Source organism: Galeopterus variegatus, unplaced genomic scaffold (genome assembly GCF_000696425.1).
Source record: "Galeopterus variegatus unplaced genomic scaffold, G_variegatus-3.0.2 Scaffold649, whole genome shotgun sequence".
Taxonomy (NCBI): domain Eukaryota; kingdom Metazoa; phylum Chordata; class Mammalia; order Dermoptera; family Cynocephalidae; genus Galeopterus; species Galeopterus variegatus.
This window is the reverse complement of record NW_007726760.1, coordinates 547873-564668: the sequence shown is the minus strand read 5'-3', so window position 1 is coordinate 564668 and position 16796 is coordinate 547873. Positions and strand designations below refer to the sequence as shown.

The 16796-nt window shown below is 59.2% G+C and overlaps 1 protein-coding gene across 1 annotated transcript in view; it reads right to left on the bottom strand.

Moving 5' to 3' along the window:
* LOC103589109 (rho GTPase-activating protein 23-like) overlaps positions 1-12934 on the bottom strand; it is a gene marked incomplete at its 3' end in the record, with an annotated part of 16507 nt that extends 3573 nt beyond the window's left edge. The window contains exons 1-10 of the mRNA XM_008570982.1: positions 12847-12934; positions 12571-12649; positions 12362-12416; positions 8260-9424; positions 6451-6606; positions 6116-6227; positions 5869-5926; positions 4595-4628; positions 2051-2139; positions 4-99 (exon numbers count right to left, since the gene is read on the bottom strand). Of these exons, the coding sequence (XP_008569204.1) occupies positions 4-99; positions 2051-2139; positions 4595-4628; positions 5869-5926; positions 6116-6227; positions 6451-6606; positions 8260-9424; positions 12362-12416; positions 12571-12649; positions 12847-12913 (1911 nt within the window). The remainder of the gene's footprint in view (positions 1-3; positions 100-2050; positions 2140-4594; positions 4629-5868; positions 5927-6115; positions 6228-6450; positions 6607-8259; positions 9425-12361; positions 12417-12570; positions 12650-12846) is intronic.
* Between the last annotated feature and the right edge of the window lie 3862 nt (positions 12935-16796).

Genomic DNA, 16796 nt, shown 5'->3' with positions numbered 1-16796 from the left:
CGCCGGCCCGGGCTCCCGCCGCTCCTTGCTCAGCGAGAGCGAGCGCGCCCGCAGCGCGGCGTACACCCGCTTCCACTGGCGCAGGCCGCTGCCCGCTTTCTGCAGGGAGACACGGGGGAGGGGGAGACGGGGGAGCGGTGAGAGGGCAGGCCTGCCCACCTGCCCCCAGAGCTGGAGGGGGCCCGAGAAGCAGTGCACAGCAGTGGGGTCAGATCCCCACCCACTGCCCACCAGAAGCCCCCTGCTCCACAGTCCACCAGCTCTCAGCCCCTCACCTGCCAACCCCGACCTTCTCCCACTCTAAATACCAGCATCTTGGGCTGGATGGTTAGCTCAGTTGGATAAACCTTGGTGCTGATAACAACAAGGTCCAGGGTTCAATCCCTGTACCAGCCAGCTGCCCAAAATAAATAAGTAAATAAACACCAGCATCAGCACCCATCGGGCGTTGCCAATGCCCCAGACACCCAGCACAGGCCCCTACCCATCATGACCCACCTCAAATAAAGTTTGTGTAAAGGCATTCCTAGTCCACACCCCCTCCACACACTGCCCCTCCTCACAACAAGAGGGTCAGGAGCTGTCCCAACTCACGGGGGGCTGCCTCCCACTCAAGACTCCATTCAGAGTCCCCTGCCCAGAAGCTGCTCTCAGGGCCACCCAGGGCCACCATGTTGTCAAAGCCAGTGGCCGCATCCCCACCCTTGTCTTAACCTCCTGGCATCACTGACACAGCCAGCCTCCTTCTCTTTCCAAACCCACTCTTGGCATCTGAGACCCCCACATTCCCTGGTTTTCTTCTTAATTCCACTGGGTCCTTCTTAGTCTCCTCCACTGTCCCGCCCCATCCTCCACACCTGTAGTTGTCAAGTGGGGCGAATTGCCTCCAGGGGACATTTGTGTGGAGACACCTGGAGGGGTGCTATGGCATTTAGCAGGCAGAGGCTGGGGGTGCTGCTAAACACCGCACAATGTGCTGGACAGTCCCCTCACAACAAAAAATCATCCTGCCCAAAATGTCGACAGAGCCGAGGATAAGAGGCCCTGCCCTAAAGGAGGGGGAGCACCAGAACGTGGTCCTGGGCTCTCCTCTCCCTGCCTGCTCGCCTCAGGGATGTCATCTATGCCCGCAGCTTTAGACCTGGTCCATCTGCTGATGACTATCCCCAAATGTATATCCCTGGCCCCGGCCCCCCATCACCCAGCCAGTCCTGGACCCCCACGGGCTGCTCAGCATCTCCACCTGCCTGCCCCACAGACATGTGACACGCCACTCACTCGCTCCAGGGCACACGGTTTCTCGCCATCAAACCCATTCTCCCCGCCACCCCATCTTTCCCAGCACAGTCAATCCACCCACTGCTCAGAAGCGTGGGAGCTGCCCTCGACTCCTCCCTTTTCCTCACCCTTGACATCCAACCCATCAGGAAGTCACAACTGCTCTGCTTCCAAAGCATCACCTGCCTCCAATGTTTCTGCTACTGCCCTCTCCAGGCCATCACCACCTCTTGCCTGGACAATGGCACAGACCACCCCAGTCTCCATTCTCGCCTCCTGCAACCCATTCTCCAGCCAGCAGCTGCAGCCACCATTCTAGAGTGAAGGAGATCACGTCTGTCCCCCGCTCAGCATCCTCTCACGGAATCCCATCGCCCTTGGAGTCAAACCTAAGGTCTTCTGTGGTCTGGCCCCTGCCTCTGGCCAAACTTCCTTCTCCCTCCCTCTTTCTCATGATGTCAAGCCGCAGGGCCTTTGCCAGCGAGCAGCTGAGCCCCGTCCCAGGGGCTTTGCACTTGCTCTCCCTTCTTCTCCCTGGAGCCCCTCCCCCCCACTTCTTTATATGGCTGCCCCCTCTCTCTTCAGGTCTGAGCGCCAGCATCACCTCCTCAGTGAGGCATTCTCTGGCCAGGGCAGGTGTTCACAAACAGGTACTGAAGAAATAAAGTTATGGTCCCTGGGGCGCTCTGAGGGCAGGGGCTCCGTCTCCCCATCAGACGGAGGGTCCCTTCCTGCTGGCTGGTGGCCCACCTACTACACACCCAGCACAAACCTCTGCCCTCAGAGCGAACAGACCAGACAGGATGAGTACGGCCCGCGTGTGGCCTCCCACCAAGCCCATCGTGCGGGGAGCCCTGCCCGCTGCCGCAGAACCACTGGACCCGGACAAAGCAGGGGACAGCAGGGCTCTCCAGGGAGGATTTTAGCGCTACAGCCAGGTGGTGACGAGGGCACCTCTCTGAGCCTAAACCAGCTGGATGACCTGGGATAAGCCAAGCCCTCTCCTGGCATCAGTGTCCCCCGCTGATAAAACGAGAGGTAAACTAGCCAGTCTCCAAGGTCGCGTCCAGCTTAAATGCCGGGTCTGCGGCTGCAGGCAGGGATGTGTCACACACCCTCTCTCTCCTGCTCTGCCTGACAATAGTGAGTGGTCTCTGAAAGAGGCTGGGGGCTGGGAGGGGACAAGGAGAGGCTTGAACTTCTGTCTGGCTGGCAGACAGGACCCTGGACAGACTAAGGGCCTGAAGCTGACTCAAGGACCCCTCCCCTACCGCGCAGACCACGGCACCAAGGGGGTGAGTGACATCGGGCTTTAGCAGCAAGGGGTGGGAGCCCCTGCCCTCCAGAACCCATCAGTAAGCAGCAAGGGGCCGGCTCCTGTCCCTGCCCAGCACGGAGGCCGGGCTGCCAGGGGCCACCCACAGCTGGGGGTCAGGCTACCCAGCAGGAGGAGCCAGCAGCTGTCGCGAGAACCCTCCAAGTAGCTCAGCACGGACTGAAAGGGTGTGCCATCTTGCCGGCTCTTTTCTGGTCTCCATGGCAGCCTCACCTCCCCCAGCCCCCACTTCCTCTCCAGCTCAGCTGGGTGTTCTGCCTTCTCCCTTCCCGCTCCTACACCCCAGGCCGCAGGTGCCAGGAACACACTGAGTGCCACACTCTCAGAGCCGCTGTCCCCAGGATACCTCCACCGGGCCCTCAGATGTCACACAGCCCCAACAGAACCCCTCGGCTTCCTCTCCCCAAACCTGCTCCTTAAGTGCCCTGGACCCAGGGGAGGGTACCACCACCCACCACCCTTCCCACCGCCCAAGCCAGGAACCCAGGAAGCATGTCACCTCCTCCTCCTTCCTCCTACACCACCCAGCCATCAGCAGCCCAGCCATCCCTTCCCTAGAACCTCTCCCTAAATGGTCCCCTCCCTTCCCCCCCCACGACAGCAATGGCGTTGTCTCCTCCTGCCACGGACACAACACCTGTCTGCTGACGTCACACACACACCCCTCCGCCTTTCCCCCAGACTCTCCATGAGGGCATCTCCCATGTCAGACCACTCCCCTCCCTCTCTGCTTTGCGCATTCTCACACCTTCCAAGCCTCAGCCTTCTGGACACCTCCCCACCCCACTGAGGCCCCCTGAGCTCCTCCATCACGTGTGAGGACCAATCGTGAGGATCTGTGCATGCACAATGACCGTGCAACATGCACTTTCTCTGCTTGTCTTGGACCCCAGGAGGGCAGGACCTGCCTGGCCCCCTCACCTCTGAATCCCCAGAACCTCAACAGAGTGTCCCGAGCAGGGGGGCCTTAGTGTCATCGGCAGATGAGTGCCGGTCCCACCCAGATACACGTCTTACTTCACCCACACGCGTGGAGGAGAATAAGTGTCCCCATCTTACAGATCAGAAAGTGAGGCTTGGGGAGGTTAAGACGGGTGCCGAAAGCCATATGCTGGACGTGTGGCTGGGCAGGAACTCAAAGCTTATGCTCTTTCCAGGTAGCACAAGACCCCCAGAAGGCAGGGTGGAAAATTCAAATAGTCACAGAAAGCCAAAGAACAGTGACTGCCAAGTGCCAGGCACATTACTTAGATCATCTCATTTAATCCCCAGCAATATACTTAGGAGCTGGGGATTATTGTCAGCTCCATTTTCAGACACGGACACTGAATCATAGGTAGGGGAGTGGCCCGAGCTCTCAGCAACGCGTGGTGCTGTCAAGCGTCAGACCCAGACTATTTGTGGCCACTTCGCTCGTTCTGTGCAGGCTGCAGAGGGCTGCTGTCTCCCTCTTCCCCAGACAAGGCACCGTGGAGCCAGGGCCCCGCCCTTCCTCTTTTCGGGATCCTGTCTTCCCTCGCCTTTCCCATCCACTCCCCCAGGCCCCGGGCCAGGCCCCCTTCGGCTCTCACCTGGATCTCTGGTCTTCTTGCCTTCAGTCTGGCCCCTCTAATTTGCTCCCAGCATGCCAAAAGGGTAATTTAAAGCTCTAACTCTCTCCTGGAAGAGCTCCCAGGGACTTTCAGTTGCCCTTAGGTGAAGACCAAACCCTTTGCTGGCCCTGCAAGGCCCTGACCAGGCTGGCCTCTGCTTTCTTCTTGGGCTTCAGCTCCCTGAAGAGAATTACCCTGGCCTTGCTCCCTCATTTTCCATGAGCCCCAGCAGCCATTTTTGCAGTGATCTGCCAACCAAGGATCACTGTGGAATGGTTTTGTCGGAATTCCAAACACAACTTGATCATCCCTAGCCCAGCAAAGACTACCTCTCTTGTTAACCTCCTTTTCTTGAGTTAAGTGCCCCCAACCAGAAGTTCTTCCTAGCATCTATCTTCAGAGGTGCCCCAGCTATCTAAGGACTGCAGGGAGACAAAAGAGGGCAATTTAGGGTGGCTTCTGCAGCGCCAGCATCTCAGAAACCCATGGACCATTCGCTGCCGCACAGGCCTGGCATGTGCGTGCTACGCCCTGACTTGCACAAGACCTCCTGGGCTGTGCTTGCCCTCTGTTGACCACTTGTGTTGGGGTCATGAGACATACATAATGGAGAAGCCAGAAAGGAGGAAGGGCCATGATCTGCCAGCAGATCACATGCCTCGCCATGCAAGAAAAGCCAATCTGGAGCCCCCTTTAACTTTATAGACTTGAAGGAATTAAGGAAACAGAGGAAGTGATTATGTCAACAAGGAGTTGAATAAACAGGGGAAGTGGGAACATCAACAAAGACTGAGTTGGTGGAGCAGGTAGTCATGTTCACAAGGAGTTAAACAGAGGAAGCGATAGTGTCAACAGGACTCCACAACAGAGGTGACACGTCAAGGGAGAGTTAAGTAAGCTCAGGAAGTGATAAAGAAAAAACCAGGTGACAAATACCATCAGGTGTTAACCAAAGATCTGGAGGGCTGGAAATCGAGATGGCTTTACAGTCCGTCCATCCCAACCCTGAGCCTGTCTCCCATGTCCTGAGGCCGGAAACGCCAGCCTCTACCAGTCTCAAGGCTGTGTCCTCGCCTCCCTTCCAGTGTGCCCCCGTCCCAGTGCCCTGAAGACACCATGAAAATACTGAAGGTGCAGGCACACTTGTAGGTACTAGGGATGGGCCGTGAGCAAGGAAACCCCTGCCCTCAGGGAGCTTATACTGTAGCTGGGAGGCAGGCGAGAGGGAAGACAGACCCACAAGGTGTGTAACAGGAGAAGGTGCGAACAAGCAGAACGAAGCAGCAGCGAAGGGAGACACGAAATGTCAAGCGTGGAGATGAAAAGCTCAGTGAAGGCCTAAAAACCTGAAAAAAGTGAAGTGAGTCATGCGGCTATGGAGGTGGGGAGGCCGCCAGAGAGGGACATTCCAGACGGGTGATGACAAGTGCAGAGTCTCTGGGTGGAAGGCCAGGGTGTTTTTAAGTGACGACAGAGCCACACAGGAGGAGTGGGTCATGTGACTGACATGAGGGTGGGTGGGCCCAGGGAGGAAGGAGGAGACAGCACCCAGAGTAGCTCATTTCGGGTCACCGGAGTCATGGGCTGGAACCCCACGCCGAGGCTGAGCTCTGCAGCCCTCCCGGCCACCCTCGCCCTTGCACGCACACGCCGGCCGCTCACCCCATCGGTGAAGAAGCTTCGAAGCATCCGCAGGCTGGGTACTCGGTTCGGCAGGCGCCTGTGGAGCAAGGACCGAGGGTGAAGGATGTGGGAGGCATGGCTGGGACCTCACTCTCTTGTCACCCACCACTCCCAGGGCCCAGAGGCCTTTTAGGGAGGCAGCACACTCCCCAGTGTGCCAAGAGCCCCGCCTCAGGCCAGCCAAGGTGGCTGTGGCCACCCACCCCATGTCCAGACAAGGCCTCACCGCAGAGCCCGGCCCTCGTCGCGGAAGGTGTTAAGCCCATCATCGCAGGACTTGGAGCGCTCCGTGGTGATGGCCAGCAGGTAGGAGGAGCGGCGGCCAGGCTTGATGCTGCCTGCAAAGCCGCCCATGTGGGCCTCAGGGTCAGCGGGCGCCAGGTCAGGGGCTTCCCCGGAGACCTCCCTTGAGGGCAGGATCAGGAGGTGACTCCCCATGGGGCCCCAGGAGGAGCAGAAACCAGGGGGAAAAGAACAGACATCAGGCAGCAGGCTCAACAGGGAGCCCTGGGGACCAGACGACCAGGGAGAGGCCAGGGCTGGGGCATGGGGAGCACTCACTGCAGTCCTGCGAATAATGGCGGCTGAGGGCAAAGGTGAAGGTTGGGGAGGACGGGCTGGTGCCCAGCACGGGGGCCGAGTTCATGGCACTGGAGACCACAGCGGAGGCAGGGACGTGCTTGGCTTGGAGGTCAATGCTGGGGCTGGTGGGCTCATCTGTGTGAGTGGAGGGAGTGAGGCTTGAAGGCAGCAGGAAGCCGAACCTGCCTGACCCCCAGCCTTGCAGCCCCACTGCCCCGCACCCCCCAGCCTCAGACCACAACCTGAAGGCTCCACACGCCCTCCGGGCCCTGCTCGTGACACACCACTGCCAAGTGTGACCAGCGCACCAGACTCTGCTCATGGAATCTCGCCCATCAGCAGGGACTGAGCCTCCCCACACCAAGGGCGCCAGAAGTGGGGCCATCCTCCTTAGACCCGGTCCTGAGGGCAGGGCCAACATCCCCCTCATCAGACTGAGAGCTTCCTGAGGGCAGGGACTGTGTCTTCCCACAAGACTGGGAGCTCCCTGAGGGGAAAGACTGTCGCCCCCACCAGCTGGGGGTTCCTTGAGGGCAGGGATGACACCTCCCCCGAGAATGAAAGCAGTCTGCAGGTAGGGGCTTTACCTCCCACCTAGTCTGGGGCTCACGAAAGGAAGGGGCTGTGTCACCTCTCCAGCTGCAGGCTGGCCAGGCTGGGTCTCCCGCTGCCCCGGCCTCTTCCCCTCACTACCTAGGCTGCCCTGGGTGAGCTCACCTCTCAGCTCCAGTTACCGTCTCTCGGGCCCTGGCTGCCCGCTTCATTATCCTGTATTCTGCTCTTTCTTCAGAGCCCCTAGGCTCAGCCCAGCCCACCCCGCTCCCTCATGGGCGCTTCACATTCAACAAGCCCTAAACCTTTTCCTGCTCTTCCTGCCCCCTGTCATTCCCAATATGGGGGTGAGACACCGCCCTCTAGGAAGGCCAGAAACCTGGGAATCACCCCAGCCTCCTACTCCTTGCCTCTACCTTATCCAACAGCTAAAGGCCAGCCTTCGAAAGTTCCCCTGCTCTCAGGATAAAGTCCAAACCCCTAGCGACTCCTGCCCTGGGAGGACATCCTGCCTCTCCCACTTCAGTGTCTTTGCATATTCTGTTCTCTCTCGCTGAACATTCCCCCCAAGTCAGCAGAAGGTCCTTTCTCCAAGATTCTCTCCATGGCCACCATGCCGCATTTAGGTCACACAGCCTTTCTCTGTCCTCCTAGCGCTCCCTGTATTATCACACACTCGTCCCACTGGACTGCTGCTGTCCGGCTGTCTATCCCCGCTGCTGGACCACACAGTCCAGGAGAGCACAGAGCCAAGCACAGTGCCTGACGCAAATGCTTGTTGGATGGAGGGTGGGTGGAAGGAGCAAAGAGTGAAAGATAGAAAGGAAGAATGGAAGAAAGAAAGAATGGAAGGATAGAAGGAGGGTGAAAGAAAAGAATGATGGATGGATGGACGGAAGGAAGGAACAAAGGAATGAATGAAGAAAGGAAGGAGGGAGGGAGGAAGGGGAAGAAGGAAGGAAGAATGGATGGATGGATGGAAGACAAAGTAGATGGAAAGATGGCTGGAAGGATGAATGGATGGGAGCTAGGATGGAGGAAGGATGACAGAAGATGAAAAGAAAAATGGAAGGATGGATGGATAAATGGATGGATGACGGATGGACAGATGAGTAGATGGACAGAGAAACAAGATCAACAGCCAGCCCAGAGTTTGGCCCATGGCAGACAGGTGGGTGGGGTACAATGGGAGCTGACAACCAAGTTTCCCAAGACAGCCACCTGCACATCACTCACCGATGAAGGGAATGGAGGCCAGAGAGTCTTCAGTAGCAGCCAAAGGGGCCACCTTCCTGCCCAGGCGTTCCCCTCGCCCACTGGCCTCTGGCTCTGGGGACTCATCACCAAATCCAAGGTTCATCTGCCTTGCAGGGGTCAGCTGGGCCTTGCGACCTGTCGGAGGCTTCTGCCTCAGGACCACCTCATCACGGTGATCCTCAGCTGGAGGATCCAGGGACCGGGTGCTGGGTTCCAGCCGGGCAACCCTGGGTGGTTCGGAGGCCTCTGGCGGGAATGGTGCAGGGGACTGGGCCAAGTTGAAGGTGGGCAGCCCCCCAAAGGGTGAGTCCCGGAAGGAGAGTGCGTGCAAGAGGCCAGTCCGGCGCTGGAATGATGGACTGTAGCTCCGGTACCCGATGTACCCACTGTCATCCAGACCCTGCAGGCCAGGTGGGGGTGGGGCCTGGGGGCCCAGCAGGTCCCGAGGAGGGCAGGCAGGGGTGCGGGTGGATGGACGCTGGGGAGCCCAGCCACAGCGTTCAAAGTGGGGCGACACCAGTGTCCCTGGCCCCAGTGCCTCAGCCGAGCGGGTGGCCCGGCTCAGGTAGTTGTCTGAGCGAGCTCGGTGCCAGCCCTCCTGGCCCAGTGGACTCAAGGCATCCTGGGAAGTGGAGCAGGGCCACGGGTGGTGGGCAGTCATGTCTTCCAACCGGTCCTGGGAGGCGCTGCGGGCCCGGGGAGGCATGGCTGGGCACCGTCTCTCCCCTGCCCTGCGGGGTACCTGGTTTGACAGCCAGTGTGACAAAGCCTGCTGGCACTCCAGTCTGCTGGGGGGCACCCTGCTGCCAGGCTCCGGGAAGGCATGGGGAGTCCGGGGCTCCGACGGGAGGTGGGGGAAGGCACCAGGGCTGGGGCGGGGCTGGCTCATTCCCAAAGAAGAGTTGTTCGGATGGGCACGGGTGGTAGACGGGATGCGGGGCCCTGGGTCACTCCAGGCAGCAGGACTCCGAGGGTTACTAGGTAGTGCTGAGATGGGCTCAGGCACCATAGTGGCCCAGGTGGAGACCCGGGCTGGCGGGGCGTAGGTCTTGCGTGGGTAGCAGATCGGGGGCGGCTCTGGGATGCTGCGGGCCTCTCCAGAATAGGGCTCGTTCCCCTTCAGGTAGGCGTCCTGGGAGTAGGCCTGGCCAGAGACACAGAGGCACGTGAGCAGGGCTGACAGGTCCCATGGGGAAGGGCTAGGGGAGCCCTAGGAGGCCAAGGCCCCCAGAAGGGGACTGAGGGACAGGGCCAAGCAGGGGGAGTCTTGAGTGGGTGGGGGCTGACGAGCATGCTCCAAATAGAGTCCAGGGGGAGAACAAAGAAGTAAGAGGCCTTACACACACACACACACACACACACACACACACACACACACACACTCACTCACTCACTCACTCCAGAAAGAGCTGGGATTTCTTTAAGACTTATGACAAGGACTGCCTTTAGCCACAAACATTCCAACATCTGTTTTCTGAGGTCCACCCCCCATCCTGGCCTCCACTGCCTGCTGCCTTATGTCCAGCGATGCCCACAGCCCCTCGGGTGGGGCTGGGAAACCCCAAAGGACACCAGTCAAGGGACTACAGAGAAGAAAGCCAGTGAAGGGGTGTGTCCGGGGTGGGCTGGGGGTGAGTGGGGACTGGGAGAGCTCAGCTGTCCCTCCATCCCCTGGCTGGGGAGCTGGGGTGAGGAGGAATTGCCCACCTCCTGCTCCCTCGGGGTCAGGCTCGGGAGGAGGGGCCAGACTGGCTGAGGGTCCTTAGGCCACCTTCTGCCACTTCTCAGCCTGGAATTTGGCACTGAGAGCTGAGGCTGACACTGCATTGCTGAGGAGTGACAGGGCCAGCGCCCAGGCCCCGCCAAAAAAGGAGGCGCCCCCAGAGACAGTGGCCTGTGGCCCTGGCCCAGCCTGGCCCTTGACGAGCTGCCTGGGGGCCCAGCTCAGGACGAAGTGTCGAAGGGTGGGAGAGTGCAACTAAACACACACCCCACACCACAAGGAGACACAGGAAGACACACACCCAGACACACACACACACACACACACAGCGAAACACAATGAGAAACACACACAAATACCTACGCCTCCAGTCCCAGGCCCAAACATCATGTGATGAGAATGACCTAAACCACACCCCACACACTCGGCCCCCTCCAGACCGGCACACAGGCCGGGGACAGACATACCTCTCCCTCCTGCCATCCTGCCGGCTCCCCGGGCTCCCTGCATCATGCTGGTGGCGGTAGCATCCCGGCCCGCCCCCGCCCTCCCCGCCCCGGCTAACACCCCACTGACCACTGCGGCCGGCCCTGGCCAGAACCTTCGGGCCCCCTCAGTCTGCCCTCCCTGTGGCTCCCCCTCGGCCCCCACCCGGTTCTCCCTCGGCTGGCTGGCTGGCGGGAGAAGGGATGGGAGGATGGGTGTGGAGGGGCCTCGCCGCGTCGGTGGTGGCGTCAGCAGCTGCCGCCGCCCGATTGGCCTCCAGCCTTGGCTCCCAACCACAGGAATGCCCGAGCCCCACCCTCTGGTCTGCTGGAGATGGGGGGGCCAGTGGAGGCCCCCAGAGGCTGACATCTGGAGCTGCCAGCCCACCCGAGCCTGGGGAGCAGAGCTCCAGGGTGCTGCCCTTCTCACCCTTTGCCCCTGCTGGCTGGGGAGAGTGGGGGACACCCTGGCTTCCCCCACTCCAGTCACCGCCCTCTTAGCTGGCCTGGCCTCAGCCTGGGGGGAGCTACACGGCAGGGCCTTTGAGACTCAGGGTGAGCGACGCACTGGGCCCCCATTCTTTCTTCCCCCTCCCCAGGAAAAGCAAAGGGACAATTGAGGTCAGGGGGTGGAGGTTCCCAGAGGGGCATTGTGCCAAGCATGGCACTGTGATTACAGTGATTACAAGAGCGTGTCCAGGGCAGAAGCCAGCATGGCGGCTCCCAGGGCCTCCTGGGCTTGGCCCTCAGCCCTTCCTGGAGGGCAGCAACCTCAGGGCCAAGCAAGCTGGCGTCTGGCTGGGACCCATGAGACCAGGGAACTGGGCACTGGGCAGAGAGAGAGAGAGAGAGAGAGAGAGACAGAGCGTGGGTGTGTGTGTGCATGTGTAAATGGTCACACTCGTGAGTTCGGGTATGTCTGTGTGAGGTCTGTGGACATCCTTTGTGTGGTGGGCTATGTGTTGTATTCTAGGTGTGCTGCGGTGTCCAGAGGGGAGGCGGTTCAGAACGCACATCACAACTGTGCAAATTTTGGATCCTGGGGTATTGGCAGGCACAGGCCCTGCGGTGGACTGCAGCATGCTGTGATGTCGTGGGCATACGTGCTGCAATGACACATCGGTGGGTGTTTATGTCAGAGGGGTGAGAAGTCCAAGCGTACGCATCGTGATATGCTGTGGCATTTGTGCTGTGGGAATGGAGACGAAGAGTGTATTGTGATGTTCCTGGTGTTTGTGGGCATATGTGGTGTTGTGGTGTCCTGTGGTGTTAGGGTGAATTGTGGTAGTGGGTGCCTGTGTGTAGAACTGGGGCTTGTCTGGTGCGTTGTGTGTGTGTTACAGCATACTGTGCCACATGGCATACTATATGAAGGCTGGGGCCATGGGGTTGTGTCGTATGTTTGTGTATCTGGTGTGTCCCGCGCGTGTATTGAGTGGTGCATGTGACAGTGGGGGGGTGAGATGTGCCGGGGGTATCTGGTGTGTGCTCTGTACGTGTGTGTACATACCTACCAGAGATACACTCACTCAGAGCCAGGCAGGGAGGGGGTGTGGGGAACAGGCATCTCTTACGGGAGCTGACAAGAACGTGCCAGTCTGGCAGGGCCTGCCAGGCCACCCTCTTTCCAGATACCCTGGCAGGAATCCTGCCTACCAAGGCCAGCGCCTCCCCTCTTCCCTTGATAGAGTAGCCCAGAATGAAGCAACAACCAGCCTCAGCCCAGGGATGGGCCTGGCACCCCAGATTGGGCAATGCCAGGCTGTGCTGCCCCTACACTGCCTCCTCTGCCTCTCAGAGGGGCCACCGCAGGACGAGGGCCCAAGGAGAAAGGCTCAGGGGTCCTCCACTCAGACAGTAGGGCAGGACTCACCAGCTGGAGGATGTCCTCATCCTTGGGCATGATGGAGAGCTCCAGAGTGTCATCACTATGGAGATAGGGCAGAGGGTCAGGTGGGCTGAGGCTGGGGCCTGGGAGAACAGGGATCCTACTCGCCACGGCACCCCCAGGGCCAAGTGGGGGGTGTGCACAGAGGCAGTGGGCTGGGAGCTATCATAGGAGAGGCAGGCAGGGGCGCTCACCTATTTTGGATCAGAGCTATGACCTGGGAGTAGGTCTTCCCAATGACGCTCTCCCCGTTCACCTTCACCAGCCGGTCTCCTGGGGACAAAGGCAGGGCCATGTGTGAGTAAGCCAAGGGGTGTCAATGGCCACACCTGAGAAGCCCTGTGCCAGGTATGGATGACAGTGGGGGGACAGGAGCCTCTCCCACACCTGGATCCAAGAATCTTGTCCTAACCAGAAGGAGAGAGCAGAGCCCCAGAGGGTGCAGTGAGCCAGTAACGGGGACAGCTCACCTGTGCGAAGCCCCGCTCTGTGGGCAGGGCCATCATCCTTCACATTCTTGACGAAGATGGTGTCCATGGGCTCCAGGCGGTGCCGGGGGGAGGGTCCTGGTGGGCACCAACCAGGTTAGCGGGGGGGTGACTGCTGAAGTCACACCATGCACAGCTACACAGGGGACACATGCTCAGAATGATCACACTCACCCAGACACAGACATGCACAGACCCACACATCCACAGGGACATTATGCAGAACCAGACAAGAGGACACATATCTGGGACAATAAAAACCCACATGGACACACAGAGTTGCTCCATAATATGCCTACTGTGTTCCCACTGTGGGCTGGAAACTAGACTACAAAGGACGAAGAGATGTAGTCCTCGCCCTTCCGGGGCTCACCTTCTAGTGGGGGAGATGGAGTCATGCACACACATACACACCCAAGTCACAAGACAGAGGAAAGGGGGCTTGTCTGGTGCGTTGTGTGTGTGTTACAGCATACTGTGCCACATGGCATACTATATGAAGGCTGGGGCCATGGGGTTGTGTCGTATGTTTGTGTCTAGCCCCGGGCAGCAGCAGAGGGGGTGGAGGGGTCAACTGGGGCAACAAGTCCCAGGCAAAGTTCCCCAGTCACATGCATTCCCTCTGTCACACCTGCGAATCCCACCACCCCAGCGCCCGGCCAGCTGGAAATCCCCAGTCCAACGGGACCCACGACCCCTTCCCCTGGGGAGCTCCCAGCCCGATGCTGATGCCGGAGGCACCACACACACACACAGGGAAGACTCAGGCAGACACAGATAAGCAAGACAGGCGCAGGCAAGGCTATCAGCTCTCAGAGAGCAGCAGGGCAGGCCTGATTAGCAGGCCTCTGGGGGAGGGGAACCAAGTGCGCAGGCGGTTGGTGGTTGGTGGCCGGAATAAGGGAGCAGGAGTAGGGATCAGCTGAGTTAAGGGAGAAAGTCCACACCAGCAAGTGACAGAAGTCAAATATCCAGGCTTGAAAGAAGAGAAAGAGGGAGCCAAAGAAGGCTCTTTCGTGGGAGAGAGTGGATGTGAAAACACCAGTTAGGGGAAGGATTCTGGCAGTGAGGTGCAGGGGTCAAGGAGACCCACTGGCAGGCTCTGGGATCATCCTGGTGTTGGGGGAAGGGCACTGGATTTGGGGAAGAACTAGGAATGAGGGAGAGGAGAAGTTTGGAGAGACAGGCCCAGCCAGCAGCATGTGGCAGTTTATGGCTGGACCGGACTTTTGGCACCGTTTTGTCTAACCCTCTCCACAGATACACCCATTTCCCAGATGACAGGGCATGACGAGTCCAAGGCCACTTGGTTGCTCAGTGGCAGAGCCAGGGCTGGAACCCACGACTCTGTGGTGCTCCAGCCAGAAGGTGGAGCACAGGAAGGCCGCTGGGCACTGCTGGAGAGTGGCCCTCTGCCCCCACTGATGCGAGCTGACAGCGCGGGGAGCAGGTGGCAGAGGCGGATGGATGCATTTAGACGGCTGAGCTCCCTGTGGGCTCCCAGGCGGGCAGGGAAGGAGGGAAGAACGCAGCCTCCTCCCGCCTTTAAGCCCAGGGCCCCTTCCAGCCTTGGGCAGGTTCTGGAAAGGGGATGGAGCTTGTTCCTGGCTTGCCCTGCTCCAGGGTCTTCCAGCGCCCCCCGTGAGCTAAGGCTCACCACCCAGCCTAGATCACTGCATGCTGCTTCTGTGCCCACCACCCCTCAGCAGGGTTCCCTGAGAGAAGGTGGCAGGAGCCAGGAAGAGGAACATTCTGGGGAAGGACGGAAGGAGGAACTGGGGGTTTCAGGGAACTAGGGGGCTGGTGTCCTTGGGCATCAAGGTGTGGGGCAGTGCCCCTCCAACATGCCATTAGTCCCCACTTAGATTCTTAAGCATAGCTGCAGCCAGTGAGAATGGTTGTGCAGGTACCCCCATTTTCAGACATGTATGTGAGAGCCGCACAGTTACAGGTACACACAACATACATGTACTTAGACACTCTGTGCACACATATATTATAACACCATGGTCGAGGGGTCAGATACCCTCACTGGCCGCCCGCCAAAACCAAACCAAACCAAACCAAACAAAAACAGACGTACACATGCATGTCCATGCCCAACACACTGTGCATACACTTGTGCTCACAGGGACCCTGTCGTGCAAGCACACAGACACAGGCAGTGAAATCCAATGCCTTGGTGCTCTGGCAGGTGGGACCAAGGTCCCCAAGGGAGAGTCCCCCAACAGCTGTGCTGGCTGATCCTAGCCCTGGAGGAAAGGGAGTGTGGGGTTCATTGACTCCAAAGTAAATCTGTCTCCTCCCTGCTGGAAGAGAGGTGGGGAAAGAGAGCAGGGCCCTGATGGGGAGCTCCGGTTGCTGCCTGGGCCCTACTACTGTCTTCTTCCGCACTCCTGCTTCACTGTCAGGGACCCTTCCCCTTAGCCCTCAGCCTTCAGCTGGGCTCAGGACCCTTGGTTCCTGGCCTCAGAGAATCTGACATTTATATTAAGACTGGAAGGGCTCTTAGGGATCAAGTCAGTAAATGCCCTCAGGTTACAAGAGGAGAATTGGAACCCAGAGAGGGTAAGACGGCCCCAAATCCACAGTGAATTATTTGTTCCAGCACCCAATGCTCCTCGTCCCAGCCCAGGGCTCTTGCCAGCACACAGAGCTGTGGCCAGCATGGGCCTGGGGCACTCTGGAAGGGGCCCAAGAGGTGTGTTAGGATAGGTTCCTTAGAGCTCAGGCTGGGGAGGGGGACAGCAGAGCCAGTTCAAAACAGCCAGGGGACAAGGGGGTTCCAGGAACTCCATCTTTTCCAAGATGGCTGTTCACCTTCCAGAGACCAAGCGTCAGGGGTGTGAGGTGATCATCCTGGCTCCCCACCTCTAGGCCCCATGCCCTGGACCAGCCACCCCTCCCCTTCTCCTGAAAAGGCCCAGTCCAGGTGGTTAGGGGGGTTGTCCATGGTCACGCAGCACAGCAACCCAGCCAGGGCTGGCCCTGCCTCCCTGCAGCCCTCCTCCCCAGGCCACAGCAGAAGGGAGTCAGGCAGGAGGACCCCAGGAAGGACTGCTTCCCTGAGAATGTCAAAGGACCATGGAGGGGACTATCACAAAAGAGTCTTCCTGCCCCGCACCAAAGCTTGGAGGGGCAGGCCAGCGCAGAGGCGAGTTGGACATACCTTCAGGCTGCAGTGCACGGCTGACTCGGGTGGGTACACGATGAAGTGGCGCAGAGTGAAGCCAAAGCCATCCTGCAGACTTTTGTGCAGCAGCAGCGTCCTTGGCCCCTGCCAGGGGAGGGGGCGCCCAGGAGAACACCCATCTTGTGGGCCCAGCAGCAGCTGTGTTAGCACAGGGACACAGGAGGATTGACTGCCCATGTGGTCGGCACTCCCAGCTCCACACCTGCCTCCTGCAGCCCAGAGGACTGGAGGGGCACTGGAGGGGATCCAGGCACCCTACCTGCCCCTACCCTCTTCCTCACCCCTTCCTTCCTCTCCCATCCTCAACAGCCCAACAGCTTCTTCCCTCTTTCTTTTCCCCTCAGTCCTCTCATGACACCTCTGCCTCCAGGGAAATAACTCACTGCAGCAAGTTTATTCAGTTCAGTTCAGCAAATGCTCACTGAGCACCTATTATTTGCTGCACACTGGACACAAAGGCTTCCTGCTTGGGAAGTGGCTGGTGCTGTCTCAGCTCATGCACAATCTCACACACACACATATACACACGCACAAACCCGCAGACACACAGACATGCACATGCATGCACTCACACAGATACACACACACACTTATACAGACACAGACACATCTACATGCACCCATGCAGACAACACGCCACAAACATACAGACAAGCACACGTGCAAATGTGCACAGACACACGGATGCACACACACAAATGAGTACACACATGCACACTTATAGACACAGGCATATGCA